This window comes from Babylonia areolata, chromosome 7, assembly GCF_041734735.1.
Source record: "Babylonia areolata isolate BAREFJ2019XMU chromosome 7, ASM4173473v1, whole genome shotgun sequence".
Taxonomy (NCBI): Eukaryota; Metazoa; Mollusca; class Gastropoda; order Neogastropoda; family Buccinidae; genus Babylonia; species Babylonia areolata.
Genome location: NC_134882.1, coordinates 12,647,453 through 12,662,213, shown reverse-complemented (window position 1 = coordinate 12,662,213; position 14,761 = coordinate 12,647,453). Strand labels below are relative to the sequence as shown.

The window sequence follows — 14,761 nt, the reverse complement described above, 5'->3', positions numbered from 1 at the left end:
GAAAACATTTTGAATAACTTCTCAGGGTAAATAGGACCAAATTTGTGTGCAGTTAAGTAATACTTGTTATGATGCCAAATGTACTATTAACACACATTGATAATGTCTTTGCAAGACATTTGATAATCACACACACACACACACACACACACACACACACACACACAATCGAGTTGATGAAAATTACAACGATATTTACTTGTTTGTGTAGATTTTCGTTATTTTGACAGATTGCGAAAGAAAGGCACATCCGGCGGCACGAGGTACGACCTTGTTCTCATGGGGAGGCAAGCCGAGTTTCTTGCATCCCACCAGTTGGCAGGTCAGACTGCTAAAACTAAACAATTGTAAATGAAAACATTGTCAGTTCAGCCCGTGCGTTAGCAAAAAAATAAGTACAGGCAAAAAGAAGAAGCATTTCTAGTTACTGGTATGTCTGCACAGCTTAAATTTTTAGTCAGTGCTTGCAAAAATAGGTACCTTGTCACGATTAACTTGATCTTGGGTGTGACGGGGGTTGGAATGAGGGAGGTTCTGAGGCTAGATCACGCTAGCTGGAAGAATGGAAGGTTAATCAGGAGAACAGGCTAAAAAAAAAGGGCCACTGGTGCTGGGATTGAAAAGACGCATGCATCGTTCATTCAAAACAGGTGTATCCATGGATACACTGTAATCAGTAATCGAAAGTGCGTGAACCTCAAACGTGACAAGGTCAAGTATTACATGATTCAGTACTATAGTAGTAGTAGTTTCGATACGCCAATACTTGTTTTTCAGCACTCTAGTAGTTGTACTTTCCGTGCACCACAATTTGTGGTTTTATTTTTGTTGTGTAATGGTGAAATATAGAATAGATATTTTCACCAGAAATTTTTTTTTAAGATTTTGTTTTGAAAATAAGTCTCTTATTACATTGAGTGTTTGAAATGAGGGTGCACACTTTGAAAAAAAGATGGTGGAAAGAAACAAAGCAAATGAATTTTAAAAATAATTAATATGCTGATGTCGACATGTGCAACCCCAAATGATAGTTTTGCATTCTTTGGGGGGTGCAGGGGGGGGGGGGGGGAGATTATAAAAAAACAAAAACAACAAAAAACAATAACAAAATGAAAAAAATGATGTACATAATACTTAACAGAACTTTAAGGGTTTTTGCCAGTAGAACTAGAAGTCATGGACACAGGCCACAGCAAGAGAAACATTGATCCAAGTACATGTACTTGAGCTTGTGGCTAATGACAGTGATACAGTGTAAATGTTGATTTGCCCTTTTGTCTTTACCAGGGTAAGGAGTGCAAATAGTAACAGTATAGCCATGAGTCGCCTGGATCAGTTGTACAGGAGGCTGCTCCTGACTAAATTCTTCACCAAAGGATGGGGAAAGCCAGACAATCTGAAAAGGTTGGTAATGTCGGAATATACCAGATTTGAAACTGATATATTCACCAATCCATTTTCTTCTATGTGGTTACCAGTTTCTTAAGTTCATTTGATAGGAATGTAAGTTTACACATGCTGTTGAAGGGGGGAGGGGGTGGTTGACTTGAGAAGAGGATTGGGAGATCAAATCAGTGATAGGCTGTTGATGAGTTCGTGTTGTTGGACAGTTTTGAGATGGGTAAATTTCTTCAGGAAATAGAAATCACTGAAATGTGGCAGAGATATTAGGGCTTAGTACCCAAAATATTCTGAAATAAAGTCTTGAGTCTTTGATAAGAATATTGAAGGAATGCCCCTGGAAAACTGTTTCTTCAAATCTTGGGATGACAATATTTTTTGATACTTTTTTTTAAGAATTTCCATGTTTGTGTATGTCAGAGCATGTGCTTATTTTACTATACTTTTTTATTTTTGCGCTACTGCACACAAGAGTATTTTTGCTTACTGACACAAATCTTGGCCATCTATCCTCACTGATCAGCGTGCTTTTTCCACCTTTCTAATTTCATCATTTCATGCACAAGCCAGGGAGGGCATACGACGTGTAGTGAAATTTGAATCTAAGTATTTTCGACTTCAAGTAATGTTTTGCATCTTTTTGATTTCTTTTCTTTTTTTAAATTCTTTTCATTCTTTATTTTGCTTTTTTTTTATATAGTGTTTTTGATTGTGTGATATTTTGTGCCATATCTTGAATTGTACCTGTTTGCCATTATTTTGTCATGCTGTGATTGGGGAGAGGGGAAGAAGAGGCATTGGATTGACTGGTTGATTAAAACAAATTTTTCTGTTGTTTTTAAGGATCTTTGAGTTCAGAAAGATCATGTCTGATCGTGAACAGTGCAGAAATCTTGTTCCCAATGACTACCCGATACACATTGACAAGGTATGTATTAGTGTGAGTGTGTGGGTATGTGTACTTTTTTTTCTTTTTTTTTTTTTTTTGCAAGTGCTTCAAGTGTTGTTGTCTTGGTTGATTCCTGCTCCGTTTGCTGATTGATCCAGTAAAAAGCATTACTTTTCACTGTTTTCTGTTTGGTTTTGTGTTCAGTACTTAAAAGTGAAGCTTGCAGTTGAAATCTCAGTCTGTTGTGGAATTATTTTTATGCAAATGTTATATTTCACACACACACACACACACACACACACACACACACACACATAGATGCACACATATGTGTGTGATAGTTGTGTCTCACTATAACCAACAGAACAGCACAGGAGGCAGTTGCTTTCCTGATTATCTGGGTTTGAGTTTGATTAAAGTGGTGAGTGTCTTGCCTGAGTTACATCCCCACTTTCTTGGCCAAGATGGATTTTGGACAGTCAGTTTTGGGATGGTCCTCAAAGGCCAACTATAGCTGACAAGGCTGTTGCACTAAGACAAAGAGCCAGTGGAATCTTGCATATTAGTTTGAAAGTCATACTCAAGTCATGGTCCTTCACAAAAGACTAACCTGTGAATAATTTTCTATTGCAGTAGAGAAATAATCATCATATTCACTTTGCTGTTGGCCCAACTGTGAGCTTATAATATCAATCTGCTGAGCATAATACATATTATTCATACTTGTATTAGTGAGTATACATTTTTTTGTGTGTTGATGTGTTTGTATTGAGCCAATATTCTGTCTGGAAATTAAGTTTTCAAGACATAATAGAATTTAGAAATATGGTATATATAAACATAGCATTGTGTATATATATATATATTATTTTTTTAATTTTATCTTAGGAATATCCAGATGGAGACTGCAGGATACTGGAGGGTCATTTCACCTCCCCTTTTACACACCATCTGCCAGGGATTATGCCAAAAGAAGTGGAAACAGCCACGTAAGTGTATGTGTGTGTGTGCACGTGCATGTGCGCATTGGTGCGTCTGTGCATGCATGCATAGGTGTGCATGTGTACGAGTTCGTGTGTGTGTCTTTTATGAAAACGTGGTGATATGTATGTGTGCATGTGTGCCTGCATGTGTGTGTGTGTGCTTTTCTCCCTTTCTCTCTCTCTATGTATGTAAACATCCTTTCTTCTCAGAAACTAAAGAGGACAGGAAACCAAACTTCTTGCTATTTATTCATTTATTTTGATTTCAGTCACCAAGGACACTTTGTGATATACAAGTACTGAAGTAGTTTCCATTAGTTTCAGAGTGCACACTGTAATAGAATAACATATTACTGATGAAAAATTTAAATATGCATATGAATAGTGACAGACGGACAGACGGGGTGATATACAAATTACAGTACATACAATGATACATAAATACTGATACATACATTACAATGACACATACATATGTCTTTGTCCAGTATTCTCTGAGCAAGAACAGCAAGTATGCAGATTGTGCCATCCTAAAAACTGAAATTTTTTTTTTAAAGTCAGTGAAAGTACTATACAAAATTATGGCTCACAACAAAATTCTGGGTCTGCCAAAAGTTTGCTGTTGTGTCTTTGAGCTTATTGGGTTTTTTTCTTGCTGTTTCTCTTCTCTGGTTTAGATCTGTACCAATCCATTCCAAACTGACACACATTGTATGCACATTGACTTACTGAAGTTTGTGTGCTGAACAAGTAAATGTGTATCAGTTTTCACCCACACTTCCCAGTTGGCACAGTAAAACTGCAGTGGTTTTAGACTTACCTGTCGACTAGATGATCAGTCACTGATTCAGTGTATCCACCACTGTCCCTCATTCCCCTGCTTCTTTTTCAGTTTTCAGATGATCCTGCCTAAACAGTGGAAAGACAGTAAGCACAAGCCCATGTGCATTCATTTAGCTGGAACTGGTGATCACGTAAGTATTGTCATTATTTTTTATTTGTTGAAACTGTTTATGGGATTATTAATTAAAAAACAAGTTAAGACATGTAAGTATGCATTGCATCATTATTTTGACAGGCTTCAGATCAATATTTTTTTTATTCAATTATAGTGGTTTATGGATTTGGATTTACAAGTGGCTGGGAAAAAAAGTAAATTGTTTGACAATAATTTCTTTGATTGGTTAAGTTTATGAAATGGTGTATGACATATGAGCAGATGTGAGAGATGAGAAAATATTAAGAAAAATACAGATAAGTTTGAAAAAGCCACTCTGTGAACATTATAAGGATCCTCATAATCCCTTTTCATTTTAACATGATGTTTGCAAATTGTATAAGATAAAAGAATTACGTGGTATTAAATTGGTTGGAAATGTAATTGCATTTCATGAAAAATGTCTGTTGCAGTACTTTTGGAGAAGGAGGCTATTGATGGCAAAGCCTTTACTAAAGGAGTCTGGCATTGCATCTATTTTGCTGGAAAATCCATATTGTATCCTTTGTGTTTCTGATGTGTTAGTTTAAAAAGTTGAACATAATGAGCTATTCTGAACTTGCTGCGTATTGATGTCCTTGATAACAGAGATAAAAAAACATGGGAATAGACTTGTTTTCATTGTTCATTTGTTCTTGAGAAAAAGAGTCATGTTTGTTGTCAGGATCTTTAGAATGTATAACACACAACCAGTTACACCCAGATACCAAAACGGCAAAAGTAACTGGTGACACACTGTGCATTGCTCCTGTTAAACTGTTAAATTGAGTTTTTTGATATATTGAAACAACGAAACAAAAAACATACACAAAAATAGGACATTTAAGGTTACATTTTTCTCTTGAACATCATCACCAGTTGCATTCTACACACTATACACAATGATTAGCTTGTTCTAAAAAACAACAACAAAAAAACCCAAAGAAAACAGAAAACAACAACGGCAACAAAATAAAAGCAACCAAAACAGACCACACAAAACAGAACCGACAGTATGGTTTAAAACATGGGTTTCTTGATATGTGGTCCCTTTGAGTACATACTCCAGTATTGAGACACACTACTCATGTGTCAAGGGTCACTGGTAGCACTGGCAGACATATAACTTTGTAATATGACAATGGGTTTATTGGCATGTCACAGATGATGCTTTCATGTCTTGGCAGCGAACGTTTGTGTGGTGCGCATGGGTTGAGTGCTGATTGTTGATGAGTAGATGGTTATTAATTTAATTTTGAGTAGGTTGCATGGTGTTGAAAGCTATTAACTTCTCAACAATTGGTGCTGGGTGGTGTCAAACTTATTTCTTGTGGTTTTCTTGACAATATGTTCATTTTTGTCATGGATTATTTCAAGGACACCGTTCATTTTGTTTCTTAAATGAAAACTGAAATTTGATTGGGTGATTGATCCAAAAAACAGGGGATTGGATATCTGTGGATGAAAGAATTAGCCTTGACCTCTCTGCTTTTCATTGGCTGTTGTTGGGTGGTTGGGAATGACAACATACTATAGAGTCTAATGTTTTGCTTCGTCTATTTTATTTTATTGTGCTGATGGAGAATGTTTGTGAGGTGATCAACTGGAGATGGATGGAGATCTTTAGAGAGGAGAGTGGTTGTAGGCCTTTCATTGAGCGGAGCAGCTGATGGATGGGATTTTGTTAGTTTACGCTAAGTGCTGTGGCAGTTGTGTTTTTCATATTCATTTTGTCTTTGGCATTGCATGGAGCATGGCTTTTTTCAGTTGGACATTTGTGGTGGTTCCTGTGAGTTGTGTGGACTTTCATTGGAGTGAAATTTGTGACAGTAATGAGGATAGAAATATATCCACCCCAGTGACGTTATAAATATAAGTGTAACTCGTGGTGTGATTAATTAGATACAGTTGGTGTGTGCCTTGTTTGTTACATAACAATAACTTTAATAACATTAGGAGAAAAAAAAAGTAACCACAGCTATAGTTGAGAAAAAGCAGTGAACTTGACAGTGCACTAGAACTGAATGTAAGGTTCGAGTCCTGAGTTTCTCATTCTGCGGACTGTATGAGCACACACTGCTATGAGGGACTTGTGAAGGAGAATAAAATGTGTTGACTGTCATCAAGTGTGTGAGCCCACTGAGTGGATATAAAAAAATTAAAGGTCTTCTGTGTTGGGTGGACTCTTGGCAGCATAACAATGATATGCTCAGGGGTTGCTGGTTGTGGCTATGCCTAAGATATTTTAGATGAACCGTGGAAAGCTAGTGTCACCAAATGCTAGGAAGACTGCAGCAAAGGAAGAAAAAAAAGTTACTACTAATAGCTACAATGTCGGGCATATTGCATTTTATTGGCCAGAAATTATAATAACAAAGTAAGGGATTTACAATTTTCATATTGTAGTTTGCTTTTTTTTTCTTCTTTTTTTTTTTCTCTGAATGCATTAAATTTGTCTCTCCATGTTTGCAGAATGTGTAATACTTTTCTTAACACTACATCAGATGGTAGTCGAAAGCCAAAGGGTCAGCTGTAAGTATACTTGAGAATTGTTTTCAGTCACTTTTGCTTGTAAACTAGACTCTTGTATAGACAACCATGCCTTTTCAGTTTATGAATGTGTTTGCATGAGCATGAAGACTTGTGAATTCATTAATACTAAAAGATTTCTGTTCAAAACCAATTTTATGGTTGACAATACAGATTTTTAAAAAGAAATATGATAAAATGAAGTTTAAATTAATATCATGAATCACAGAAACAAGAGAGAGGCAATTTTGGTGTTTTCATTTTTTTTCCAGCTCATTGAAAATCTGTTTCTTATTCTGGACATCCTACCTTTTCCTTGCCCTGCCCAGTTTGTCTCTGAGTTATTGAATGTTAAAGAAACATTCTCGTTGTGTGATTAAATTAGAAGATAGAATCACGAGACAAGCTGACAATTGTCTTTGGAAAGTTTATGGCAAGAATCTGAAATATACTGCCTTTCAAATGATTGTGGATAGATACAGGCTGCGCAAATGAGGCTAAAACTGAAATTGTTGTTTGGCCATGTGTTGTGTGTAGATAGGATAACTTTTGTATGAAATTAAGTCTTTTTAATATGATAGATAAACCAGTGAATTGATATAATTAGCATGATTATTACAAGAATGAATGAATTGATGAAAGGGACAGAAAAAACTGATATTTGTGCTGATCTTAAGAAATAACAAAGATTCACAATCACATTGATACTTTAAGTGTTAGTTTTGAAGACATAATTCATTTTCTTGAAAATGAATACTTAAAGAAAGTATCATTGTGATTTGTAATTAGCATTGATCATCATAGATGAGACGGGGAGTTTTTTGTTTTAATTCCCAAAATGATAGACAAATTATTTTGTGTGACACTTTTCAAAAGTTTGTACAAAATGCAAGAGTAATTTATTATCTCTAAAAGAAAAATTGTTGACATGTTTGCTGAAAAAAGGTGACATAAAAAAAAAGGCACTTCATCCACAGTTACGCTAGGTTTCCAAAACCAAAGAATGACGAGCATTTATTTGTGCCATGCATGCTGCTTTGTCCAGGCGTTCCAGTCTGCACAATGTCAGCGACCTGTTTGTGATGGGCGGGGCTCTGATCTTGGAGAGTCTGGCTCTGTTACACTGGTGTCAGAACCAAGGCTATGGGCCCTTAGGGCTGACCGGCATCTCCATGGGTGGGCATGTACGTCTTGCTACTTTGTTTATTAACTTGTGGATGGTCCTTGTTCATCTATCTTTTATTGTGTGTATCAGGCAAATTTATGTGGTACCCTGCCACTCTGAAAAGCACTAGGTTTTGACACACAATGGATAGACCTGGAGAAATCTGGTGAATTGTTTTTTTCGCAGTGCCTCAGTATTTCTTCAGGGTTGATAGCTCTAGAAGAAAAAAAAGAGAAAGAGTTATGTTTCTGATGCAGCAAGCGAAACACTAGAGGAGGCAAAAGACCAAAGTATCAATGTGTTCTACTTGAGGATTCATGAACTACAAGCTCCTCTTACAAGTGGGATGTTAGGTGGGTTGCACTTGTTTCCACTGCTGTTTAGGAAGGTCTGGTCCAGCTTCAGTGATGGTGCATGCTGGGTGTGTGCAGGTTTCTACAATCCATGAAATGCTGACATGGATTACAGGATTTTAAACATGTGCACTTTGATCATCACGTTCACAGTGCAGGTTATTTGTGAAAATTTTTTAATGAGTTTAGACTCAAACAGATAGGCGTACATATTGATCTTAAAAGACCTGTAACTGTCTGGATTCAAACCCTCGACCTTTGTGGCGGAAATCCAAGACACTAACCACCTAATTGTTGTTGCATCCATCTACTGTGGACAAAAGTGTTGGCAGGATGTTTGTCTAATTGACAATCAGTGTTCCTAATGTATGTCTGTCTTTTTTATATCTCCCCAGATGGCTTCTTTGGCTGCAACAAATTGGCCTGAACCAGTATCATTGATACCCTGTTTGTCTTGGAGTACTGCCTCAGTTGTTTTTACTCAGGTAAGAATGTGTGAGAGTCTGGATGATAAAAGTGAACATTTTTATCTTGGACAAAGTTTGGACTTAAATTTGAAAAGGAAAATGTCTCCTTAACTTTACTGAGGAGTGGTATGTTAAAACCAAAGAACTGCCATCAGCCATCAGGATCAGGTTTTGCCGGCAAGAAAAAGAATCACAGTGCTCAGTACAGCAGCTGGTGATGTAAGAGTTTCATTTAGTCTTTTAGAATATGCGTTCATTCATAAGTGTCATGTCCTTTTACCAAGACTGAAGATTTTTTTTTTTTTTTAATGGAGGGTGGGGTGGAGTGAAGAGGAAGATGAATTTGGTTGGTTTTGTGTGTGAGGGCAGTCTATACAGTGTCAGTGTGCTTGTGTAAAGTATTAGATATTGCTTTTGAGGACAGTCTGTGCAAATGAAAGTTTTCTGAGTTCAGTAGTAAATAAACTTCACTATGTCCTGCTGTTTCTCTTTCTTCCTGTTTGCATCTACTCCCCCCAACCTGCCTTTACACAAAAAAACATACCATCCCTGCTCTCTCTCTGTCTTCGTCTATGTCCTCCCCACCCCTACCCCTACCCCCAGCCTCCATCTCTCTCTCACTGTCTTCCTCCCACCCCAACCTCCCTCTAAAGTTTTCTTTTTATTGCTCCTTTCAGTCCCTTGTTTCAGTGTTATTTTTCCAGCAGTCTCTCTTGTGATAGTTGTTCAAATGCTAAGTAGTGGAGAGCGCAGCGCTGGCAGTGTTTACACTACCTAACTGTGTGGTTGTGCAGGGAGTGATGAGTGGGGCCATCCCCTGGAAGACCCTGGAGACACAGTTCTTTGAGAACAGTGTCTACCAGGATGAGATCAGCAAAATGATTGTCTCCCCAGAAAATGTGAGTGCTGTAGTGATTTTATGGCCAAGTCTTTGGGTGTGTGTGTGTGTGTGTGTGTGTGTGTGTGTGATTTTTCTGTGTTTTTTGTTGTTGTTTGTTTTTGTTGTTGTTTTGGTTTTTTGGATAGGATTTGATGTGGATACTTATAGCACCTTTCCATGGTCTGAAACAAAGCTTTTAGACCTTTATAAATGTAGTCATGTGCAGAACAGGCTGCCTGCATGGGTAGAGCCTGAGAGCAGCCATTAGTATTCACACACACACACACACACACACACACACACACACACGCACATGTATATTTGTGAATATATATTTTTATCATCAAATTTTGCCATGGAAAACTCTCTCGCTGCAGTGGGTTCTTTTATGTGCTTAAGTACATGCAACACATGGGACTCCAGTTTATTGCTCAATCCGAATGAATAGCATTGAGACCACAACTCGGGGTCTATTGGAGAGGAGAGAAAATAAGTGTGGAATTTGATCCTATATGCTTAGATTTTCTTGTTCCATAGATGGATGCACTACCACTAGACCACCACTCTACATATGTGTTCTTTTATGTTGTTTGTTTAGGTTTGTTTGTGTATATCATGTTATGTTGTAATTTTTAATTTGGAGAATTAAAAAAAATCAGAAGATATTTTGATGTATGACATTTTAAATCACTAGGTGTTTGTTTTGGTATGATTTATCATTTGGTTCTTTCACATCTTTAAAAGTCACAGTTTTAACTCTTTTTTTTATATTCAGAATACTAATATTTTTGGTTTTATCACAAGTTTCACGATGGTCTTGTTTTCCCATCAGAACGCAGAATCATCAAATGTTAATTCTGGACAACCTATGAATAACAAGCACATTTTTTTGTACTGTCACAATTTTCAAAAGAAGACTTGTTATCCAAAAAGAAGATTTTGGTTCTTTTTTCTTCATCGATTCTGTTTCACTGATTCCAAGGTTTTTGCTGTGTATCACGCAGTGTAATTCATTGGTTAGTAGGAAATGATCTGTATCCAAATTTTGCAGACTGGTTGTTTTTTGATGGGACAGAATTTGTTTCCAATATCTTTTGTTACACAGTTAATGGAATGGAATTTGTCTCCAATCTTGATGAAATTGTGGATGAGGTGGATTTTAATGCAGAAAGCCTTGTTATAATGTTGATGGGGAGGAACTTAGGAAATTGTAGGTGGGAAATGCTTTTAATTGACAGGCACTATGAGTTTGCTAATGAACAGGTTTTTATGGTGTTTGAGACAGACCAGTGCAGCCATCTGTCTATCGTCAGATTAAATTGGATTCTGCATACTCTTTTGTATATTCAGAAACATCATTTTCCTGGAAATTTCTTTGCTGTCAAGGCTTTCCCCTACTAATGTATATCTTCTGTGAGAGGAAACTCAATCTTACATTGGGGATTCTGCATCATACTTCTTTGGGTATTTAAAAGCATAGTTTTCCAAGATATTTGCTTTGCTGTCAAGGTTTTTCATTGCAAATGTAAACATTTCTATCAGAGAAAACTCAGTTTTACCTTGGATTCTGCATCATACCCTTTTGTGTATTTAAAAGCTTTTTTCCCCCCATATATTTGCTTTGCTGGCAAGGCTTCTCCCTGCTAATGCATGTCTTTCTATGAGAGAAAACTCAGTTTTACCTTTGTGAAATGATTTTTTTTATTTTTAAGTGTGTCTGAATTGTCTTTATCTTCTGTCTTGAACCAGTACTTTGGAGAGCAGGCTTATGAGATGGGTCAGCAGTTTGTAAAGGACTTCTCCAGCAACTACAATAAGCTGCAAGAGTTCCATCACCACCACCAGTTAGAAGCTGAGAGTCCACACCCCTTAGAGTCTGTGGCTGGTGAGGATTCTCATTCACCATCCCACATTCCAGACTGTGGCAAAACCCAGACACCCGAAGGAGCGTTGTCTATGGTGCAGGCGTCTATAGGTGGTGTACCCCATACAGGGGGTGCCCGCATTTCATCTCCTTCGCTGTCCCCATCATCAGGCAGCGGTGACAGTCTCAGCCTAAAGCATGCCATGTCTAAGGCAAAACTGTCACGATCCACTCCTTCCATCACACACCTCCACCACACAAAGACGGACACATTGCACCACGCTGTGTCCAAGTCTCAGGTATCTCGCTCCTCCTCAGATTCCGGTTCCTCGTCATCCTCACACACTCTGCAGCAGGAAGCGGTGAATTTTATGATGGGGGTGATGGATGAGTGCACACATCTGGGCAACTTCTCGGTGCCAGTAGACCCCCGGCTGATCATCATCGTGGCAGCTCAGGAAGACGCCTACATCCCCCGCCGCGGTGTCATCCCCCTCACCAAGCTGTGGCCAGGCTCTGAGATGCGCTACCTTGCCAACAGAGGCCATATAGCGGCCTTCCTCTTCCACAATGATGTGTTCCGGTGAGTGCTGTTCCTTGTGTTTGCCTGTGTCCTTGATTCATTTAGTGCATTTGTTGATCTCTTTTTAGAAAAAAACAAAAACAAAAAAAAACCGCCCCCACCCCCACCCCCACCCCCACAAAAAACAACAACATAAAATGAATTAACCAGAAAGAAAATAAAGAGAATGGTAACAATATTATGTAAAAAGTAAGTCCAACATATATGTACATTATTCAACAGATAAATAAGAAGAATATTTGTCCTGTATCTTTTGTTCATTCCTAAGTTTGACATGCGTTCAATTAAAGAAACATGAACAATGAAGTGAAAAGTGGAAAGTGTGTGTGTGTGGATGTCTTGTTTTTAGTGTAAAATATTGACAATGCTTTTTATGTGTGTATGCATGTGTGCATTTGCAGAAAAGTGAACATATATCTGGATGTGTTTTGATCTTCTCAATTTGACTTGATATAGCAGTTCACATTTTCTTTACATCGCTCATTTCTTGTAAGGTTATATCATTCTCAGCTAGTACCTGCTTAACCATCTTTAGTCTTATCCATCTGGCTAGATTCTATTATTCTGATTTACACAAGTGAAAAACATTTATGAAGAAGGTTTCATTTCATAAGAATTATTAACAGAATTCCAGTAACATACATAAGGAATATCTTCAGTGACATGTTGCAGTTCATTTCATATTGAAAGATTTCTCTGTGTTTGAATGTGAATTTTAAAGAAAAAATGCTTTAATTAAATTTTTGGCTCATGTTGGTTAACCAACATAAGTATATGTTCTTCTTTTGCCTTTGAGTTAGTTGGTGCACTAACAGGCTGTTTCATGTTTTGTTGTGCTGTGCAGGAAAGCTATCGCAGACTCATTTAACAGACAGATCAAGCTGCATCATCACAGCTGATAAGAGGAAGGACAGTGTGGGAAACATCTGCTGCTGTACTTGACTTTAAGTACTATGTTGTGTGCAGGCTTTCAAGACTGTGTGATATTCCACATTATCTTATCTGGTTATGTTTTAGAATGGGATGCACCTAAAGATTGTTTGGTGTCATATACTGTACCATGTCAAACTGATGCAAACTAGGCCTATCGGTTTGCTTGATTGTAAAGTGAAGTAATGTATGTTATTTCATTAACTGGAAATGAATCATTGAATGTAATGTGGAGTAATTTAGTAAAAGATGGAAAATGTGTAACAGTTAGAATGATGCATGAAAAGAAAGAAAAAGCTAGGGTTTAATGTTTGGGGCATATAAGGTTGTTTAGGGACAAGAAGGGATACTTTTGTTCTTGCTTTGCTTAAATGTAAGGCTTAAATGTGGACTGTGTGCGTGGTGTCCTCAAGCTTTTTTTTTTTTTTTTTTTTTGACACACAAAGATACAGACCCGACACCACCCCATATATTCTCTGCCCCATGCACTCCCCACCCTCAGTCATGCAAACAGATACGCAAATGAAGAAGTTAGATAATAAAGTGAAGAGGGGAGACATGGTGTGTGATGTATGACCACATGTCTAAATATTGATTATGAAGTTGTCTCATGAAGAGAAGGGACAAAGAAATACAATTCACTTGTCATCCGATTTACAGATATTTGTATCATCAAGAAATAGTTTTCCATCTTCTGTCTCATGTCAGTAAGTGACTAGTATTGATTGTAGTTTGACATCAATGTGATCAAGGTTTTGTTTTTTTCTCTTATTTTAAAGTGTTCTTTTGATTCACTAGTTATTTTGGCACCTTGATTGAAAGTGTTTAAAAGTTCCTTTATATTAAAGGTATTGTGCTGTGGAATGCAAGCATCACTTGGTTGCAGCAGGTTGTTGATATTTTAGTTGCATTTGTGAAAATGACCCTGTTCACTTCATTGTTCATTTGATCCACAGATGCGATTTTTTCTGTTTCTTTTTAAATTAAGCTTCTTCATCCTTAACTGTCCCACTCTTTCTCGTTGCTATGTTCCCCTTCTCTGGTGATCCACACTGAGATACAACTGGTTATGCTCTCTCTCTTTTTCCTCCTCCATTCTTTCATGGTTTTGTTGATTTGATGAGAGGGGCAAATTTGTGATGGTGTGAGTGTTTCTTTATGAAATATTCGTGATCAAAATTTTTTCCAATGTGTATATTACTTTTGTAAGTGACAATGGTTAAGCAAAATCATTGCCTCTTGTTTAAGTTAAGAGAGGCTGGTCAGTTGAGTAATAGTTTACATGTGGAAGATTATTCATTGAATGACTACTGATAATATACTGATATATGTGTCTGTAGTATTATATTACATACACCAGTGTTTTTGTTTGCATGGCTGCTTTGTCAGTGTGATTTTGCTCCTTGTTTGTATAAATGTGAATGTGTTTTTGAAATTCAAAAGTAAGAATAGATTGATCATGCTTGAAATGTTAGTGTGCACGGTTGAGGGGAAACCAATCTTCAGTTTCATAGTACTTTTTAAAAAAAATTACATATATGAAAACATGCACAATCACATCAGCAGGTTTTGGGGATTGTGCACTCAGCTTGCTTTCACAGCATTGTGCTTTTATGAAGAGACACACCAAAATGGTTTCAAATTAGTAATATTCATTGTCAAGCTTCTGTTTCAGTTTCAAGGAGATGTCAAAGTATGCGGACTGATCCATCTATGCTTCACGCATGCTGAAAAAAAAGCA

At 37.3% G+C, this 14,761-nt stretch overlaps 1 protein-coding gene across 3 annotated transcripts; it reads left to right on the top strand.

The window, feature by feature from the left end:
* The first annotated feature begins 261 nt into the window (after positions 1 to 261).
* Positions 262 to 14,761, top strand: LOC143284154 (protein ABHD18-like). Of its 3 annotated transcripts, none has more exons than XM_076590810.1 (12): positions 262 to 322; positions 1,288 to 1,404; positions 2,245 to 2,329; positions 3,179 to 3,279; positions 4,166 to 4,247; positions 4,684 to 4,768; positions 6,754 to 6,781; positions 7,824 to 7,962; positions 8,692 to 8,781; positions 9,558 to 9,662; positions 11,393 to 12,090; positions 12,935 to 14,761. In XM_076590810.1, exons 2-12 carry the CDS (start codon positions 1,319 to 1,321, stop codon positions 12,987 to 12,989), a joined length of 1,554 nt encoding a protein of 517 aa, XP_076446925.1. In that variant the 5' UTR covers positions 262 to 322; positions 1,288 to 1,318; the 3' UTR covers positions 12,990 to 14,761. The 3 variants fall into 3 exon arrangements, with proteins under 3 accessions (XP_076446925.1, XP_076446927.1, XP_076446926.1); XM_076590812.1 differs by lacking the exon at positions 262 to 322 and adding an exon at positions 397 to 430; XM_076590811.1 differs by lacking the exon at positions 262 to 322 and adding an exon at positions 585 to 711.

Excerpts from the sequence above, each read along its gene's own strand:
- LOC143284154 (XM_076590810.1), top strand. The coding sequence starts at position 1,319 with ATGAGTCGCCTGGATCAGTTGTACAGGAGGCTGCTCCTGACTAAATTC. Across the intron at positions 1,405-2,244 it reads AAGCCAGACAATCTGAAAAG|GATCTTTGAGTTCAGAAAGA; the intron begins GTTGGTAATGTC and ends GTTGTTTTTAAG. Across the intron at positions 4,769-6,753 it reads TTTGCTGGAAAATCCATATT|ATGGTAGTCGAAAGCCAAAG; the intron begins GTATCCTTTGTG and ends ACACTACATCAG.